This window comes from Nymphaea colorata, chromosome 6, assembly GCF_008831285.2.
Source record: "Nymphaea colorata isolate Beijing-Zhang1983 chromosome 6, ASM883128v2, whole genome shotgun sequence".
NCBI lineage: Eukaryota > Viridiplantae > Streptophyta > Magnoliopsida > Nymphaeales > Nymphaeaceae > Nymphaea > Nymphaea colorata.
This window is the reverse complement of record NC_045143.1, coordinates 16,972,359-16,989,220: the sequence shown is the minus strand read 5'-3', so window position 1 is coordinate 16,989,220 and position 16,862 is coordinate 16,972,359. Positions and strand designations below refer to the sequence as shown.

General features: G+C 39.9%; 2 protein-coding genes across 2 annotated transcripts; both read left to right on the top strand.

Moving 5' to 3' along the window:
* The first annotated feature begins 4,321 nt into the window (after window positions 1-4,321).
* Window positions 4,322-6,500, top strand: LOC116256885 (transcription factor PCL1-like). The gene is made up of 2 exons (XM_031633423.2): window positions 4,322-5,140; window positions 5,312-6,500. The coding sequence occupies exon 2, from the start codon at window positions 5,471-5,473 to the stop codon at window positions 6,470-6,472; it is 1,002 nt and encodes a 333-aa protein (XP_031489283.1). The 5' UTR covers window positions 4,322-5,140; window positions 5,312-5,470; the 3' UTR covers window positions 6,473-6,500.
* Window positions 6,501-11,511: 5,011 nt separating this feature from the next.
* LOC116255542 (laccase-17-like) lies at window positions 11,512-15,489 on the top strand. Its single transcript, XM_031631404.2, has 6 exons — window positions 11,512-11,687; window positions 12,515-12,666; window positions 12,975-13,219; window positions 13,545-13,673; window positions 13,941-14,921; window positions 15,103-15,489. The coding sequence occupies exons 1-6, from the start codon at window positions 11,577-11,579 to the stop codon at window positions 15,231-15,233; spliced, it is 1,749 nt and encodes a 582-aa protein (XP_031487264.1). The 5' UTR covers window positions 11,512-11,576; the 3' UTR covers window positions 15,234-15,489.
* Window positions 15,490-16,862: the final 1,373 nt, after the last annotated feature.

The following is a 16,862-nucleotide window of genomic DNA, read 5'->3' as shown; positions in this document are numbered from 1 at the left end:
GCATAGCAGAGCAGCACCCAATACTCCGGCAACTCCCATCATATGAAATGGGTCTTTTGTAGAGTTGTTTTATTTTTAGGCACAAAAAAAGCTTTTTTTTAAGCTTTTGTTTATATAAAAGTAATATGATAAATAAATTAGCCGTTTAGAATTTGAAAGAACATTATTTTTTTGAAAAAACAAAAAGACGCGAAATAAAAGCATGTTTTTTTTTTTCATTTTATTCTTCTTTTCATGTTTTTTTAATGCTAGACGTTTTTTTTTTCTATTTTCATTTGCTGTAAATCTACTATTTTTATGCTCGTGTTTTTAGTTCACTTATTTTATTTTCTTTTTCGTTTTCTTCAAGCTTGCCTTATTATAACGAAAAAAAAAAAACATCAAAAGCTTTTTTTTACTATAGTTTTATCCTTGTTTCTGTATCTAAGGAAGAAATATAGGCTATGAAGCCAAAGCTTCTTGCAGATTAGAGAATCACAATTTATCAGGGTCGGATGGATGTGTCACTAGGAACGATTAATGCTTGCAGTTATAAGGCAAAATCCTTTTGATCATAAGGTTCCGGTGGGGACTGTTGACAGCCTGCGTTGGCATATTGCAACTAGACGCCCAAGGTATAGAAGTTGGCGTTGTTATACTTTGTCTCCACACCTGTTGTTTTCTTAATGCGAATGAACCTTTTAAATCAAAAGAAACATCCCATTAAGATTGCCCTTTTAGTGAAGAAAAAAAAAACTTTTACGTTATAGAAAAGAGAGGACATCATAATCATTTCTGTCCTACCTCATATTTTAAGTAGAATTAGAGAACAGCGATAAAGATATAAAACATAGGCCTCCTGTGCTACCTAAATTGAACATATGATGCCCGTATTCTAGGTCAATTGACAAAGGACAGCCTTTTTTGCTTGATTCAAGGGGGGGCAACCAGTTGACATGGCTGATTGACCTAACATAATGTGAACTGCAAATTCTTCTTCTTCCCAGGTACCAGGGAGAAACTAGTGAGAATCCAACGCTTCATCTAATCCTGTTTCTCTGCTGCTTGGCATTGATACCTACAGAGAAACCAAATAGGTTTGGCTGATTCGAAGGCGGTCCAGGATTCAGAAGAGGCGAATCTTCCGTCCACCGTAACTTTCCTTCCTCATCCTGTTGCAATCATTTCATCACATGCACATCTCTACCTGCCAACATATTAACTCTTACCAAAACATATACTTCCCAAGAAACTTAATTTCAGAAGCCTCGAAAACAGTTGCAGGATTACTACGCTTTTTTCTCAAGAAACGTATGGACTGTTTGGATGACGCTTTCACCATGTGAGAAAAAGGATTTAAGCGTTCGAGGTGAGTGGATTCGCGGAAGGCTTGAAATTCTTATGGCTTGTCTAGAACTGAAAAGAGTGTTGATCTTGTGGATGTTAGAACTAGGGTAGCAAGTGGTTGTCAATCTAGATCGAAGATTTTGTCAGTTTTTACTGTACCATATCTAATTCCGGTCGTGACTTTTCTTGTATGCATTCCGCTGCGACGAATTCGATTCCTTTGCGATTGCAGCTCTAGCTAGAACACAGTCAAATCTTTTTGGTAGATTGCTGGAGTCAACTTGCCCCCTCTATTGTGTGTGTGTGTGTGTGTTTGAACGCATGCAAAATGTACATGCTTTTGCACGTCCCGAAATGCCGCAAAACCATCAACGAAAACAAGCAGCTGATATGCCGCTGGTTTTTGGGAGTTTCCATGGTTTGGGATATCGTCAAATTTTGTGGGGTCTCAAAGCTCAGTCCTGTCTAATTAATAAATCATAAAAGAAACAAGGACAGCTAATTCTGCCATTTAAACTGCTTAGGTTTTGAAATGCGTTCGAGAAATCAAAGTGCCCGCTTTTCCCCTATCTGCAGACTAAACAAAGGTTCAATATCTTTTATAGTCATTCATTATTCGTTTGCCCCCCTGATTTAGGCCCTACCAACTTAAAAAAAAGTGCAGATTTTTTAGACAAATAATCTGTCAATCCATTACTTGTCTCTTCTCTGTAGTCCCCATCCTAAAATTGGTGATTTCAGGCAGGCAGACGACCAAATTGGCAGTTTCCTTTCCTCAGGACGCTAACAAGACACCATTCATTTCCACAGAAGGCTGATGCCTCTCACACACAGGCTGATTCCTCCATGAATGCATGAAAGATAGCTATGGGAGACGGACGGGCGATCTAACATGAAGGTGGATCTTCTGCTTTGGATAATGATTTGACTTATTTTCCATAATGTTTTAGTGGCTGTTTGGATTATATTATTGTACAAGTGACGGCAGTGACCCATTGCTTTTCTCATGCGGGATTTGACAATTATCGAAGTCTGGGTCCAACATCAACGTCGCTTGGTCAGATGAGTCTGTGTCTGCACCACCTCACTTACCCCGTATAGTTGTAGTTGTAATGCTAGACCCTTTACTGCATTTGTGAAATGACACAAGATAACTCAAGATATCAGGTCGAAGTGTGTTCAGGTTAGTTTTTTTTTTTTTTTTTCCAGAAGAAGAACTGATATGGAAATGAAAACATTAACATGTGCCATGCTATATGACATAAAGACTGTCACATTCAGTTAAATTTGTAATATTTAACTGATAATAGATTTGGCTGACGCATTTTAACACAATCCTACTTCTAAAAGTCAAAATTTGGAAACATTTACTGATTAGATACCATATTTTAAATGAAATATAGTACTTTTTTCCCTTAGGAAAAGATGGCAAGCCACATCACAACTTGAAATGAGTGACCAAACTTGGAGAAAAGCTTGGTTTAGTTTAGATCGTTTAAACTATGTTTTAAATTACCGGTTGACTACATGTGTGTATAATTCAAATGTATTCTTTAACGTATTTTGCAATTAGGCCAATGGTTCACAATTCAAGCTACAAAGTTCGCTAAGAAATGGAGTCGTCAGCAGACAATGAAGAACCGTGGGGCTGAATTACTTGAGATGCATTAATCAAAACTAATGAAATACTCTTATAAAAATGTTCTGATATCTGATCATGATCTACCCTCTGGTCTCCTACAATATCCCAATCGTCAGATAGCTGTACTTTTCATTCCTAACGAAGTTACATGCACAGACGAATTTTAGTTTCCGCAATTGGCAGGAAAAGCGCTTTTAATTACTAAAGTTCCGGTTCACGCATCTATTTCAAATTCTCGTTCCACGTTGCTGTCTCGAAATTCCGTCCACTATAATATGTTTTGAGTTCCTTTAACTTTGTAGAGTTCCGTGTTCATTTGGCTTGCTGATAATTATTCATTCGACGAATTCTGCTGCTCCTGTGACATCTTTTGAAAGAGTGTTATGCCTGTGTAGGAAAAGAAGGAAAATTAAGAATGAGAATAGGAGGATCTGAATCAATAACCAGGTAGCAGTAGCTCCAAGTCATGAACCTGCACATAGTTGCAGTTTGTTATATTTGGAAAAGTTCCGAAACCAAGCATGGCCGAATTTCAGAGATATAATCCGAGGACACGGAACCAAATGCCTCGGGGGATCTACCTTAAGCATGAATACCAGTTCCGAAAATGCAAAAATTCCTTCACAGACTTTGCCACAAACATATGGATGTAAAAATGACTCGAACATGGTTTTTACAATTTTGGTTCTTCATCTGTACTGAATTGGAGCCATTCCCAATAATGTTAGTTTACCTGAATCTGATCAACGATCTATTAACAAATGCTCTTTACAAAGTGGGCATCGACGCAGGCTCATTTAGTTTATGTTTTGGCAGTTGTCTTGTAAATGGTCCTGGACGGTAGGAATGGCCCGCAAGTTGCCCAACTCTTGGAAATAGGAACTAAAGATAGAGTGTTCCAATTACATAAAAAGTTACCCTTTGAAGTTGACATTCATCGACAAGCCATGTTCTTTTTTTATGCTTTTTGATGTCCTGAACCAGTGGAAGAAACATCCAAGGTGTAAAGTTGAAGTTCGGCATGACCCTGCTGGGAAATAACTTCTCTATCTCACTTGCTCAAACCCCTTCAATCATGCTCATACGATGCCTTTTCGGCATTTGATTCTCCCCTTTTACTTTCGTATGTTGCACTTGAAATCCATTTACCCTGAAGACAACCTTAGGCATGTGCATGACTCATGTTTCAGCGAAAGGGTGACTCCAAGCTCCACGAACAACGTCAAGCATCGGCGCAGCCAAAAGGTTTTTGAGGAAACCATTATAATTTCTACAAATTTTGGAGAGATTCTTTATATATTGTAGGACATATTTAAAAAAATTTCAATTTCTTTTGCAAATCCGAGGGAGGGGAGCCCTATCCTATGTCCACCATTTGACTCCATCTTGTCTACATCTTAGATCATAAGATCTCAAATGACTTCAGATCTAAGATCTAAAGCAACCAAACACGATCTAAAGTTTAGACTTTAAGGTTTATGGGCTGCTTGTGGACGAGGCTGCACAAAGAATCAGCTGTTTTTTTCAGGAGGCTGCGCAGATACTCGACGCTCATAACAACTGGTGGTAGCCGCCGGAAAGGAAGAGGAAAAATTGAAGGCAGTTGGTCTTTAACGCAGAAAACGTTGAGAGCCCGCTAACGTTCTCCAAAGAAAGGTGTGCTTTTTGCGACAGAAAGAACGCTGTGCTTTTTCTGACAGAGGACCGGGGAGCTCAGCAGAACCGGGCAGGCGGGCACCACACCATAGTTTCAAAAAGCCCCAGAAATATTTTCTTTTTTTCTTTTGACATTTTCTTCTGTCATCATAATCTCGAGTTTTCCACAATCGGTGCCATGTGAAACTCCTTTCTCAAACAGGGGGCTGCTGAATTTCGCACAAAGAACGCAAAAAAAAAATTCCAAGCACAGGAAACCTAGGTACGTGGTCAGAAAAGCGATCCAGATATTAGATATTTCCGGCCGGTTTACCACGTGGATAGTAGGACCCATGGCTGCGTGGCAGAATTGCACTTTTCCATCCTTAACCAAGCACAATCTACAAGGTTCCCCGCAAAGATATTTCCACGACCCTTACAACAAATATTTTCCCCTTCTCCTTTCTCCGGTTCCTGTAAATTATCAGGCCGATTTATCACGGGCACCGACTTATTGGAATGGAAGTCCTGATAATGGTATCTTTTCCTTTTCATATAGAAGAACATGAGCATCTTATTTCTTTTATGTAGGATAATCTTTGGAATGTATGAGTCTTCTGCTTTCATGGGTTTCTCTGTGGGTTCTGTAGTGTTTTTATGCTTTTGATTCGAGGAGGGAAGGATTTTGTTTACTTTTTCCTTTTTCAGGAATTTGGGTGATGGGTTCTGAAGAATACAGGAAAAGAGGTGACCAGATTGGGTGCAATTAGAGCGTTTGCACCATGGTGTTAGTTTTGTGATTGGGAGGGAAGATCTCTCGTGCTTAAATTTCGGGTGATACTTGGGTAGAGAGTTTGATCAGAAGATATGGGGGAAGGCAATGAAATGGTCGATTTTGATGCAGGGGAGGTGCGAGTGACGGAGTGGGAGGAGGGGTTGCCTCGCGAAGAGGAATTGATGCCTCTTTCACAGACCTTGTTCCCTCCTTTGCTCGCTTCGGCCTTCAGCATCGTGCCGGAACCTTGCCGGAGCATGCTTGACGTAGACCGTGCAACGCAGAACACGATCAGGAATCTCCGGCGCAGGTTTGAGACGGGAGTTCTGGAACACAATTGGAAAACGCTTCCGACATCCTCTATGCGTGATGGTTCTTTCGTTCTCGAGGACGATGGTGGTAATGGTGGCGATGACTGTTCCCTCGGGGAGGAAAACGAAGGCAAGAAAGGGCGGAGGTATTCGGAGGGGGATATGGAAGAGGCTGAATCTGGGCTGAGGCCTGAGAATTCACACGACGAACAGTCGGCGCGAGCGCTGAAGCGGCCGCGGTTGGTGTGGACTCCACAGCTGCACAAGCGATTTGTCGATGTCGTAGGTCATTTGGGTATCAAGAACGCGGTGCCGAAGACAATTATGCAATTGATGAACGTGGAGGGCTTGACGAGAGAGAACGTGGCCAGCCATCTGCAGAAGTACCGGCTGTATCTCAAGAGGATGCAAGGTTTACCAAATGAAGGTCCATCCTCTTCTGATCAACTCTTCTCCTCTACACCTGTGACAAACAGCATCGCTGGACGGCCTTACGCAGGTTCACAGCGTGAGGAATCATCCAAGCACATGCCTGTGCCCATGCCCTATGCCGCTCCTTTTGTCCCGATGCCTGTGGTTGGAGTAGCACATGGCCATGGTCCTCCTGCAATGCCTATCGTCGCCCCTGGTGTGTATAATGGGTTCGAGACACATCCCTGTAGTGGGAGCGGCAGATACTTCGTTCCACAGAGAATCTTACCAGGAGACCAACAAAGAGAATGGTCGTGTAACACTTTTCAGTCGGTTATGCCATATCCTTATGTTACTCCTAACAATAAATGAACAGCATATTTAATTTTTTCTTTTCTCACTTCGTATCCATTAATTCTTTCATTCCTTCCTAAGATTGTTACGGTGATTTGCCAACTACCGTTGATAATTTGTATGTTACAGAGCCGAACTATTGGTATTAGTTCTTTGTAATGTTTCTCTATTATGAAAAATAACATCTCCCAGAACATGCTGCATGTGGCAAGTGACTGTTGCCTATCAAGGCTACGTAGTGTGCACCCTTTAACTGTGAGAATCATAGAGATTTCCAGAAAAATTTAGATGCTCATTATTACTAAGGATTTTCCAGAATTGCCCATTATTACTGATGATCTTCATTAATGCTCCTTTGATTCTAATGCTGCTCTTGCTCAAAGTTATTCCGTTAGCTTGTCCATTTGAGGTGGAATTTTCTGTCTATACCATAAATTGTCTGGAACATCGATTATTTCTGGAGGCATAATTATGTTCTGTGTTTATTTTCTCAAAATTTACATTTTTGAAGATATTCCAGTTTCATTGTTGCATCCCTAGGCATTTTCTTGTTATCTTTTTAAATGTGGACTTGTTGATAAGATATTGTGGAAGGCACATGTTGCTGTAAACTTGGATGTGAATGTTTTACACTTACTCTTAAGTAGATCCAAATGGTACTTGTTCCTCTCTTCACAATTTCATTAATATGCTTTACTTGTTACTTACATTTTTTATCTTCATCAAGTGAAATTTCGTTATTGTAATGGATAGGACAAGCACTTGTGTATTTGTATACGAGTGATGGTTAAAATCACTATTGATGTTAGAAGGTGGCTCAATGCTCCTGTCTTACTTCCAGTAGCGAGCTGATTTCATTATGTGAAATTTCATTATTGTAATGGATAAACAATGCATAAGAATGTTGGCTAATACCACTACTGTTGCTGGAAGGGTGGTTTAATCCAATGCCTTTCTCATCATCGTGTAACCTTTTTTGCCTTTTTTGTGTGTCCGTTTCATCGATCTTCTGATTTCTCTTTCCTATTCTCTGATCTTGGTGGTGGCCACGTAGTAAATCTGCCTACGTTCCTAATGGGTTTAACCCAATAGTGAAGAATTACTTAGTACTTACATATGAAACTGCAAGTGAAGGTCCATATGGGTTTGTAGCTGCAAAGAGAGAGGTGAATGAAGATCATAAGATGACTAAGCTGAATCACATATGGATCGTTGGAGCAATTTAAATAGTTAGCCGACGTCTTAAGTCATGCACCTGCATGCTCTGGGATTGGTGAATGAAGGTGACATGTTCTAGTTTACATCAGTGCATTAAAGACTGTCAAAGAAGTCAGTAACGGTTATTTAGTACCAGATTTGTGTTAAAAATACAATGTGATGAAATATTATTACTGATAGTGATAATGGAAACAAGAATTTTTTCAGGAATGATGTCAGAAAATGCACCTTTTTTTTCCTGAACAACATGAAAAAACAGTTGTGGTTGGATTTGTGTGTCGCAGTTGGTGATCACACTGCACTTCATTGGAATTACATGGCTGAAGATGTAGAATTTAAATGGTTGAGACACTTAACAAGATAGCGAATAGCTGGACTATAAAGCTTTTGTTTCATAGCATATCCAGATTATGTTAATATACCTGGAACCCCACTAGATTAAGTAAAGCTCCACCCAGGGTTCTTCAATACATTTGAGATTTTGTTTAATTTCTGTAATCATTACACCCTCAGCCCAGAAGTACCACTCTTCCAAAATTTGACAACCCATGACCACTCACTTTCTTTTTCCCACTTGTTTGTTTATCAGTATTTCTTTGTGTAATATGTATGGTTGTTTTAGCTTGATACCTTGAAATGCTACTGATATGTTATTTGCTACTGTGAGAGTGCAATGATACTCGTTTAATAAAGGGAACAGCTAGATTGTAACTTTGTGCTCATGTTTTCATCCTTTGTGTTCACGTCTTTGTCTCCAAATTAGTTGCTTCTCAAAAATGACTTGCATAAGCCTCTTTAGGTAGTGTTGGATTTAATGATATTTGATTCTGGTTCTTGATGGCATATTCTATATGCTGTAAAGTCAGATGAGTACTGCTCATCAGCCATGAGAAGAATGTTTATGCAAAGCACCTGATGGGAGATACTGGAGTGAGAGAAAGCCATGTTTAAAGTTTGTTATGTGGATCATGAGTCATCTTTCCCTCAAGCCATCTCAAATCAGAAGCAATTCTAGGTAAAGCATTCCTTTATCTGAAAGCTGGATATTCCAAGGGAAAGTCAGCTGGAGAGTGTAGAGAAGCCAAATGTATCGTCCTTCAAGTTCTTCACTAGAAGAACCTGCTGCTTGTGTTGATTATGACGTTCAACCTGTTTGATAAAGTGCATTCTGTAGTCAGTATTGGTTTTGGATTGGTGGCACCCATTTATTGACTAGCACTGGGTATCAACTGAACTAAATTTGATATGTGGGCTATTTTAGAATCCTTTTTCTTTTTCGAAGAGGGTTTGTTTGGAAGAAAATCGAGTAACTCTTCCTCTAATTCTCATTTATGAATGGGACAGCTTAACTTCCGGGTTATCTTTGCGTTGGGGTAAACTAATTTGAATTATCCAACATGAAGCACCTTATATACATAATGATTCCATTTGTGAAGATATATTGACCTGTGAAAATGCATGGAAATCAGGTGTTCTTCACGTAGCCTCCAATTAAAGTTTCTTTTACATTTAGGAAGAACCTTGTAACAAAGTTTCAGTTACTCCTATATTGAATTTTAGCGTCGCAACAATTTGCACAAAGTCGATAAGCTTCACTTGTCCGATATGCCGCTTTCTTCCAGTTTGAAAATCCCTAGTTACTCTTACATTTTTTGGTAATGTGTCTCTAATGGTTTGTTCACCTTTTAAAGTTATGAAGTGTTTCAGACTTTCTGTGATATTCTTACTTTGCGATAAGGCTATATCCTCAATGCTGTTTCTCTTTTGTCTTGTTTTCTGTGGCCTAGAAGGGTGGGTATCCTGCTGTTTTAATATTTTTCTTGATAAGGGGAAAAATTCATTTGTTCTATCGTGAGAAAAAACCTATAAATTTTGTCCGTACTCTTTTTGTGGCCATGCTTCAAGATGTCTGTAATTGTTTGTAAATATTCATCGCACGTCTATAGAACAGATTTTCTTACTTTCTTGATATCTGAATGTTCTTAGTTTCGTGGTGTGGAATGGCGGTACTATTGGCCAATCTTCAAGATGTACGTATCACTTGTTTCTGACCGATAATTCATGCACAATTCATCTTTTTCTTTTCCACACATATTTTTGGAACAATTTTATAAAGTCATGCTTGTGTATGTGTTTACTAGACATGCTTCGACAACCTACAACTTTAAGCGAAGAAATGCAAAGGCACGTCTCCTTTGCCCTCTGATTCTTAAATTGTTGCCAGAGGCACGTCTCCTTTGCCCTCTGTTTCTTAAATTGTTCACGCCCATAGGCACGTCTCCTTTGCCCTCTGTTTCTTAAATTGTTCACGCCATTCCTCGTCTTAAGCACTGAAAATCGTAAAGTATGCACATTAAAAAGCAGAGCTTTTTATTCTCAAGTACATGTGGACGTGATCTTATGTCCAGCAATCGCGCTCAGAGGAATATTAGCAGGTGTTCAGCACTGCAAAAATGTAAACTACTTCAAACTGGTGTATATATTTAGAGGGAAACGCCCACTAGTTGGTACCCGAGAACAAAATGATGTGGCAAAAATTTTCCCTGTATTCCTTAGGATTAAAAGATCTCAGAATCCGATTGATATGTTGGTGCCCTTTATATATTATGGAGTTTTGGTCCCACATTTTCCCTGTACCTGGTAGACCTTTCTTTGGGAGGTTGTGACTTGTGGATTATCTGCCACAGTTACGTTTTTGCTGATGAAGAAAATTAATAAGTTTTTGGCTGTAACAGGGAATGGTGTATGTTAAGCATCCTGTGTTCATGTGCTTGCCCCACTGTAAGACTTCTTCTACTCTCTTTGTCGCTTCCCAAGAAAGTTTTCCTGCGGCCTTGAACTTAAACAGATCTCACTTTGGGGGGTGCCATGGTCGGTGGAGAGAACTCATGGGTGTCATTCTAGAAGTTGTTTATACATTTGAATTCGTGCCTTCTGGTCAAAAGGTTAAGGAGTCCAAAGTTCTGTAACCAATGCATCTAATTTCTGTTTATTTTTCTGATGAGGAACCCTTCTAGTCCCACTAGCACGCTTTAGGAGGGTAATACCATGGCAAAACTCAGGCCCCACGTTGGCAGAGTCGGGGTTCGATATGGGGTTTTATTTAACTTTTAAGCTACTGGTGTAACCTGCTAGCAGTCAGCTGAACCCCTCTTTATCAGGCGCAAGAATTTCCCAGAATATCCGATCCTTCCGAAATGAATGCTTGTTGTGAGCTTACCAGTCACACTTGAAAGTTGAAACCCTTTGTCTTGCATAACAAGTGAGACTCAAATGAGACGTCCTGTCCACAATTACTGATATCTATGATTTTGGATTTCTGATAAAGTTGGTTTATTTTAAATGAGAAATTTAATTTTTATTGACGGAAGAAAAATCAAACTTTCTACGAATGGTGAAAAGTCGGGAGCGATTCAGTTCACTTTCCCATGTCTCTGCTAAAATGTCAGACGAAATCAACAGTGACTGCTAAGCGAAAGGAAAACAAATTTTATGGTGATGGTTCGATCGGCCGTCCTTCTCTCAAGGGATTTTAAGCAACCGACTGATTTTCAGTGCTAAACAGGTCCAGAGCAAATTGGAGAGAAAGGTGATCAGAGAAGAGGATGACAGGGAATGCTCAGGGTCATATTTCTCGACATCTTTTTTAATAAGATTTTGGTTAATTTTTCTTTGGAGTCACTCTAAAGGTCAAACCAATAACCAGACCGCTGCATGAATCAATCCCACCTACTCAGCAACACTTTGCTTCGCAAGCACACACCTAATTGCTGATTTGCTGACTGTGGTTCTCCCCTATATAAACTGCAAAGAACCTTGACTCTTCAGGCCTGGTTCAGAGAGAGAGAGACAGAGAGAGAGAGAGAGAAAGAAAGAGAGAGAGACAGAGAGAGAGCAGGGAGAGATGGGTGTCGGTCCCAAGGCTACTTTCATGGAGTCCTTGATTTGGGGAATATGTGTTCTGAGCATTTGTGTGCAGGCATCCGCGGGGATCACCCGGCATTACCTGTTTCGCGTATGCTGCATCACCACACACACACACACACACACGCTCTTCTTCTTCTTCTTCCAAGTTCCATCATTTGTGTTTTCTTAGTTGCGCATGCGCTTACCATGGCCTACGGCCAACAACAGTACAAATGTGCGAGCCAAAATAACCACCTTCTTAGTGTCGTTGGGGTCCTCCGTTTGATTAGGCGCCCGGCCTAGACAGAAAAATGTTCCTGGAACAGGCGTTCTGTCCAGCAACCAAAACTCATATATAGCGGCTGAATCCAGGGATCCTGTACATGATTTTCTTAAAACTGTGTCTAACATACGCTTTTCGATGTAGAGAAACCTGCCACTCTGAGACATAGAGTATTGCAAGTTGATCCAAGAAGATTTTTATGTCCGTGGTCTCGTCATCCTCCATACTTCAAAAGAAGTTTCAATTGTCCATCCATGGAGGAAGGAACGACCAATTTTTCTGATGAATATATATATATATATATATATATATACTTGAAAGTAATCGATCCAAGTTCATCAACTTTCTTGGGGAGTAAGATACAACCATTAAACGTAGGGATTCTTTTGCTGAGATATGAATTAGCGAGAAGACCAATACTATTTTGCTAGAGGGCAAGAAACTATCTTCAATTCATCAACAAAAGGAAATTTCAATTCATTGTGAAATTTTTGTTTATTTCTTCAAGTTATAATTTGAATTGATCCTGGGACGGTTTATATCTGGTAGGCTGTACATAGAAAGCATGTTTTCATGTCATTGTAAAACAATAGCCAAGAGCGTATGGGAGGAGAATTCTGATTGATGCGTAACATGGCATTCGTGTACTGCAGATACAACTGAAAAACATGACACGGCTTTGCCACACTAGGCCAGTGGTTACGATCAATGGGCAGTTTCCTGGCCCCAAGATTGTTGCCCGCGAAGGGGACCGACTTATTGTGAAGGTGATCAATCATGCGAGCGACAATATCACTATACATTGGTAAGTATTCCAGAAGACTATGGAGCTTAATTCCTGCACTCCAATGTGCATAAAACAACAAGGCCGTCTTCCATATAGGCCAACAATATATGTAGTTGGAAGGAATAAGACTTGAGGCATTCGACTTGGAGGCCAGATTTCAATACTATTGCATCTATTGGCATGCACATTTGCATCCGAATGCCACATAGTTATTTAGTTACTTAAGCTGAACGATTATCCAATTTTCTTCGCTGAAATGTGCTTGCTGTATGTTCTGCAAAGTGCTATGCATAATCTGACTCATGGGTTCTTTGTTTTGATTACAGGCATGGAGTTCGGCAGCTCAACAGTGCATGGGCAGACGGCCCTGCTTACATAACGCAGTGTCCAATTCAAACGGGGCAAACTTATGTGTACAACTTCACAATCACAGGGCAGAGAGGGACACTATTCTATCACGCCCATTATTCTTGGATAAGGGCTAGCGTTTATGGGCCATTGGTCATCCTCCCCATGCATAACACATCCTACCCTTTCCCTAAACCCCATAAAGAAGTTCCCATTGTCTTTGGTAATGCTTGAGTATTAGATCTTCCATGTTTTTCTTAAGAACTTTTTGCTGCATATTACACAGAGATAGATGCCATCACTGCTCCACAGTACTATATGTGAGGCAAAAATATGTGATTACTTTATGCCCCATGAGGTGTCTATTCTTGGACAGAAATTCCAGACATAGCATGCTCATGTGGCACCATTAATGGTGGTGCAACATATACGTGGTTCCACTAGAAATTGTTAAGAATTCCTCTTCATCTCTGCGCTTGAAGTAACAAGTTCTGAGGCCATATATATATATATATATATATATATATATATATTGAAAATATGTGCAGGAGAATGGTTTAATGCGGATCCGGAAGCGGTGATCGCTAAGGCTTTAAGTACTGGTGGAGGTCCTAATGTCTCTGATGCGTACACGATTAATGGCCTTCCTGGAATGCTTTACAATTGCTCCTCTAAAGGTACAATAAATTTTCATCAGCTAACTGTTTACACTGAAATCAAGAAAAGGATATATATATTGTGCGGCCTAGCATCTAGGGAAATTATAGGTAATTAACATGGTCGTATACAGTTTTGGCATAATTCACGATGGATTTATTATATGGCTACAAACAGGAATACAAATATAAAGCACAAGTACTATTGACAACAAAAGATTTAGTGCATATCCTATAAAGCTTCTAAATTTCTCATTTGGGTGCATTTTTTTGTGCACTTTCTTGCAGATACTTTCAAGTTAAATGTTACTCCTGGCAAGACATACCTGCTTCGCCTAATCAATGCTGCACTCAATGACGAGCTGTTCTTTAGCATTGCCAACCACACTCTTACGGTGGTAGAAGCTGATGCCATCTACACAAAGCCCTTCAAAACTGAGGTTGTGGTCATAACACCAGGCCAAACCACCAACGTCCTCCTTCATGCCAAGACATGTTACACCCCTGTCCCAAACAGCACCTTCCTTATGGCTGCAAGACCGTATGCTACTGGTCAAGGAACATTTGACAATTCAACAACAGTAGGCCTCATGCAATACAAAGTCAAACAAGGCAGCCATTACTTTCCTTCTCCTACACCTAAAACACCATTCATCATGCCCACCCTCCCTGCTTTAAACGACTCCAACTTTGCTATGAATTTTAGTAGGATGTTTCGAAGCCTAGCGAGTGCAAAGTTTCCCGCAAATGTTCCTCAAACAATTGATAGGTACTTTTTCTTCACAGTGGGACTGGGGAGTCTTCCATGTCCTAAGAACCAAACGTGTCAAGGCCCAAACGGAGCAAAGTTCTCTGCATCTATCAACAATGTCTCCTTTGTTCTTCCTACCACTGACCTCCTTCAAGCCCACTTCTTTGGTCAATCTAATGGGGTTTACTCTACCGACTTTCCTAGCCAACCTCTTATTCCCTTCAACTACACCGGCACTCCGCCAAACAACACTCGCGTAATTAATGATACCAAGGTGGTGGTTTTAAAATACAACACGAGCGTCCAGTTGGTGATGCAAGACACCATCATTCTGGGGGCGGAGAGCCATCCCCTCCATCTTCATGGCTTTAATTTCTTTGTGGTGGGACAAGGTTTTGGCAATTATGACCCCAATAAGGATCCCCTCAATTTCAATTTGGTAGACCCAATGGAGCGGAATACGATCGGAGTGCCAAGTGGAGGATGGGTGGCGATTCGGTTCTTAGCTGACAACCCAGGTGAGATGATAATTGTTTCGCTTTTTTAAGAGTAAGGAAAGAATTTCTACAGAACCAGCTGGGCCTGGCCCTGCTTAATTGTGTTCTTCACAATTTTCAAGTTAATTTTACTTAATCTGATCAAGTTTCTTCTTGTTAGTTTGATTAATTAATGTAATTTGCTTGTACGTGATGGTGGCAGGTGTGTGGTTCATGCATTGTCACCTGGAGGTGCACACCAGTTGGGGCCTTAAAATGGCTTGGGTGGTCTTAGATGGAGTGAAGCCCCATCAAAAACTGCCTCCACCACCATCTGATCTTCCAAAGTGTTGACAACAAATAAGATGCGGTCAAATTTGGAACAAGTTTTGTGCACCACAATTGGCCAATTCACCTGATCTCAATTTTGGGTTACTGCTTTCATGTAGCCTTTCTTGTTGGTATTCACTTGTGCAGTTGTGCGTCGTGTTTTTTTCAATATATGTATTTCAATGATTTCTTGTTTAGTTGTAGAATAATTTTTCCTTCTTTAATTTGTTTTAGGCAGCCTGTGGTTATATGAAACAAACGCAGTTTGTGGTTGAACTCTCTCTCTCTCTCTCTCTCTCTCTCTCTCTCGTGCAAAAATGGAAAATTGATATGATACAAGTATCCATATCATGCAAAAAGCAAACAGCAGATGGAACAGATCTAGAGAGGGAACACGAAGCAAATATGATATGAAAAAGTATGGATTAGAGGTTGTCCGTTGTACACGAACCGTTTCAACTTTCAGTGTATATTAATGCAACATGGGCGTGATCTCGATTTATCCCTTCGCGTATATATTATGACACACAAAATGTTCGAGGTTGAAAATTTGACTAGTCGATGGAATATGGTCGATGGTGGCCATCGCATCTCTTTTATTTTTTTGGATGAAAAACAAGCCACCAAGATCTGTCTCTTGCAATAAAAGCAAAAGAACTTTATACAATCAAAGTTGCTCCCGAATTTTTATATTCGTGGTTTCCTGTCTAGTTCTGCTGGACGTGGCTCTTGTTTCAGACGTGCAACAATATCACCAATTTGAACACATGATATTGTCCAGTGGATTATATTAGACCCAAGAATTAATGCAACGTAACATCAAACGTTGCAAGACGGAGAAATTAGGTTCGAATAGCAAAGGAGAGAAGTTGACGAATTAGGAAGCAGAAAATGTTGGGACGTTGAAATTTGATTAGTCTGTGGAATATGGATGGTGGCCATCGGCATCGCATCTCTTTTATTTTTTTCAGATGAAAAACAAGCCACCGAGATCTATCTCATGCGTTACTTCTTCCCTCGTATTAAAAGCAAAAGAAATTTGTACAAACAAAGTTGCTCACCGATTTTCATATTCGAGCTTTCCTTTCTAATTCTGCTGCGCGTGGCGCTTATAACAAAGATAATAGACACGCACGTGTTCAGCACTCTGAAAATAACGCCAATTTGATCATATGATATTTTCCGTTGCTTATGTTAATACCCAAGACCAAATTAAAATACTGTGGATTGTTATGTTCCAAAGATAATCAATACATACGCTATGTAGCGATTCTGTATCCATTTCTAGTAAGCTGCGGATCATATGTATGGGGTGCTGTGTGGTAACTAGGAGCCAGAAAATTAAACAAGGCCGTCGCCGCTTCTTAATTCGTTTAGTTATTCTTATAGATAAATTATGCGTGATAATGTTCTAGGAAAAATTATTTTGATGTGTAAACAGGGAATCCATGAATATGGGTTGTGGCCCTTAGCCATTGATAAGGTTCAAGCCGTTGCCAAAAACATTTTTGGCAATCATATTCATGGCCAATAATGCTGTTTGTTATAGTGAATGATGAATCTGTAAATTGGAAATAGGTTTTAGGATTAATAGATAACATTTCTTTTGTTGAAAATGTACAATAAAGATGAACATAAAAATTAGGTTAGAAT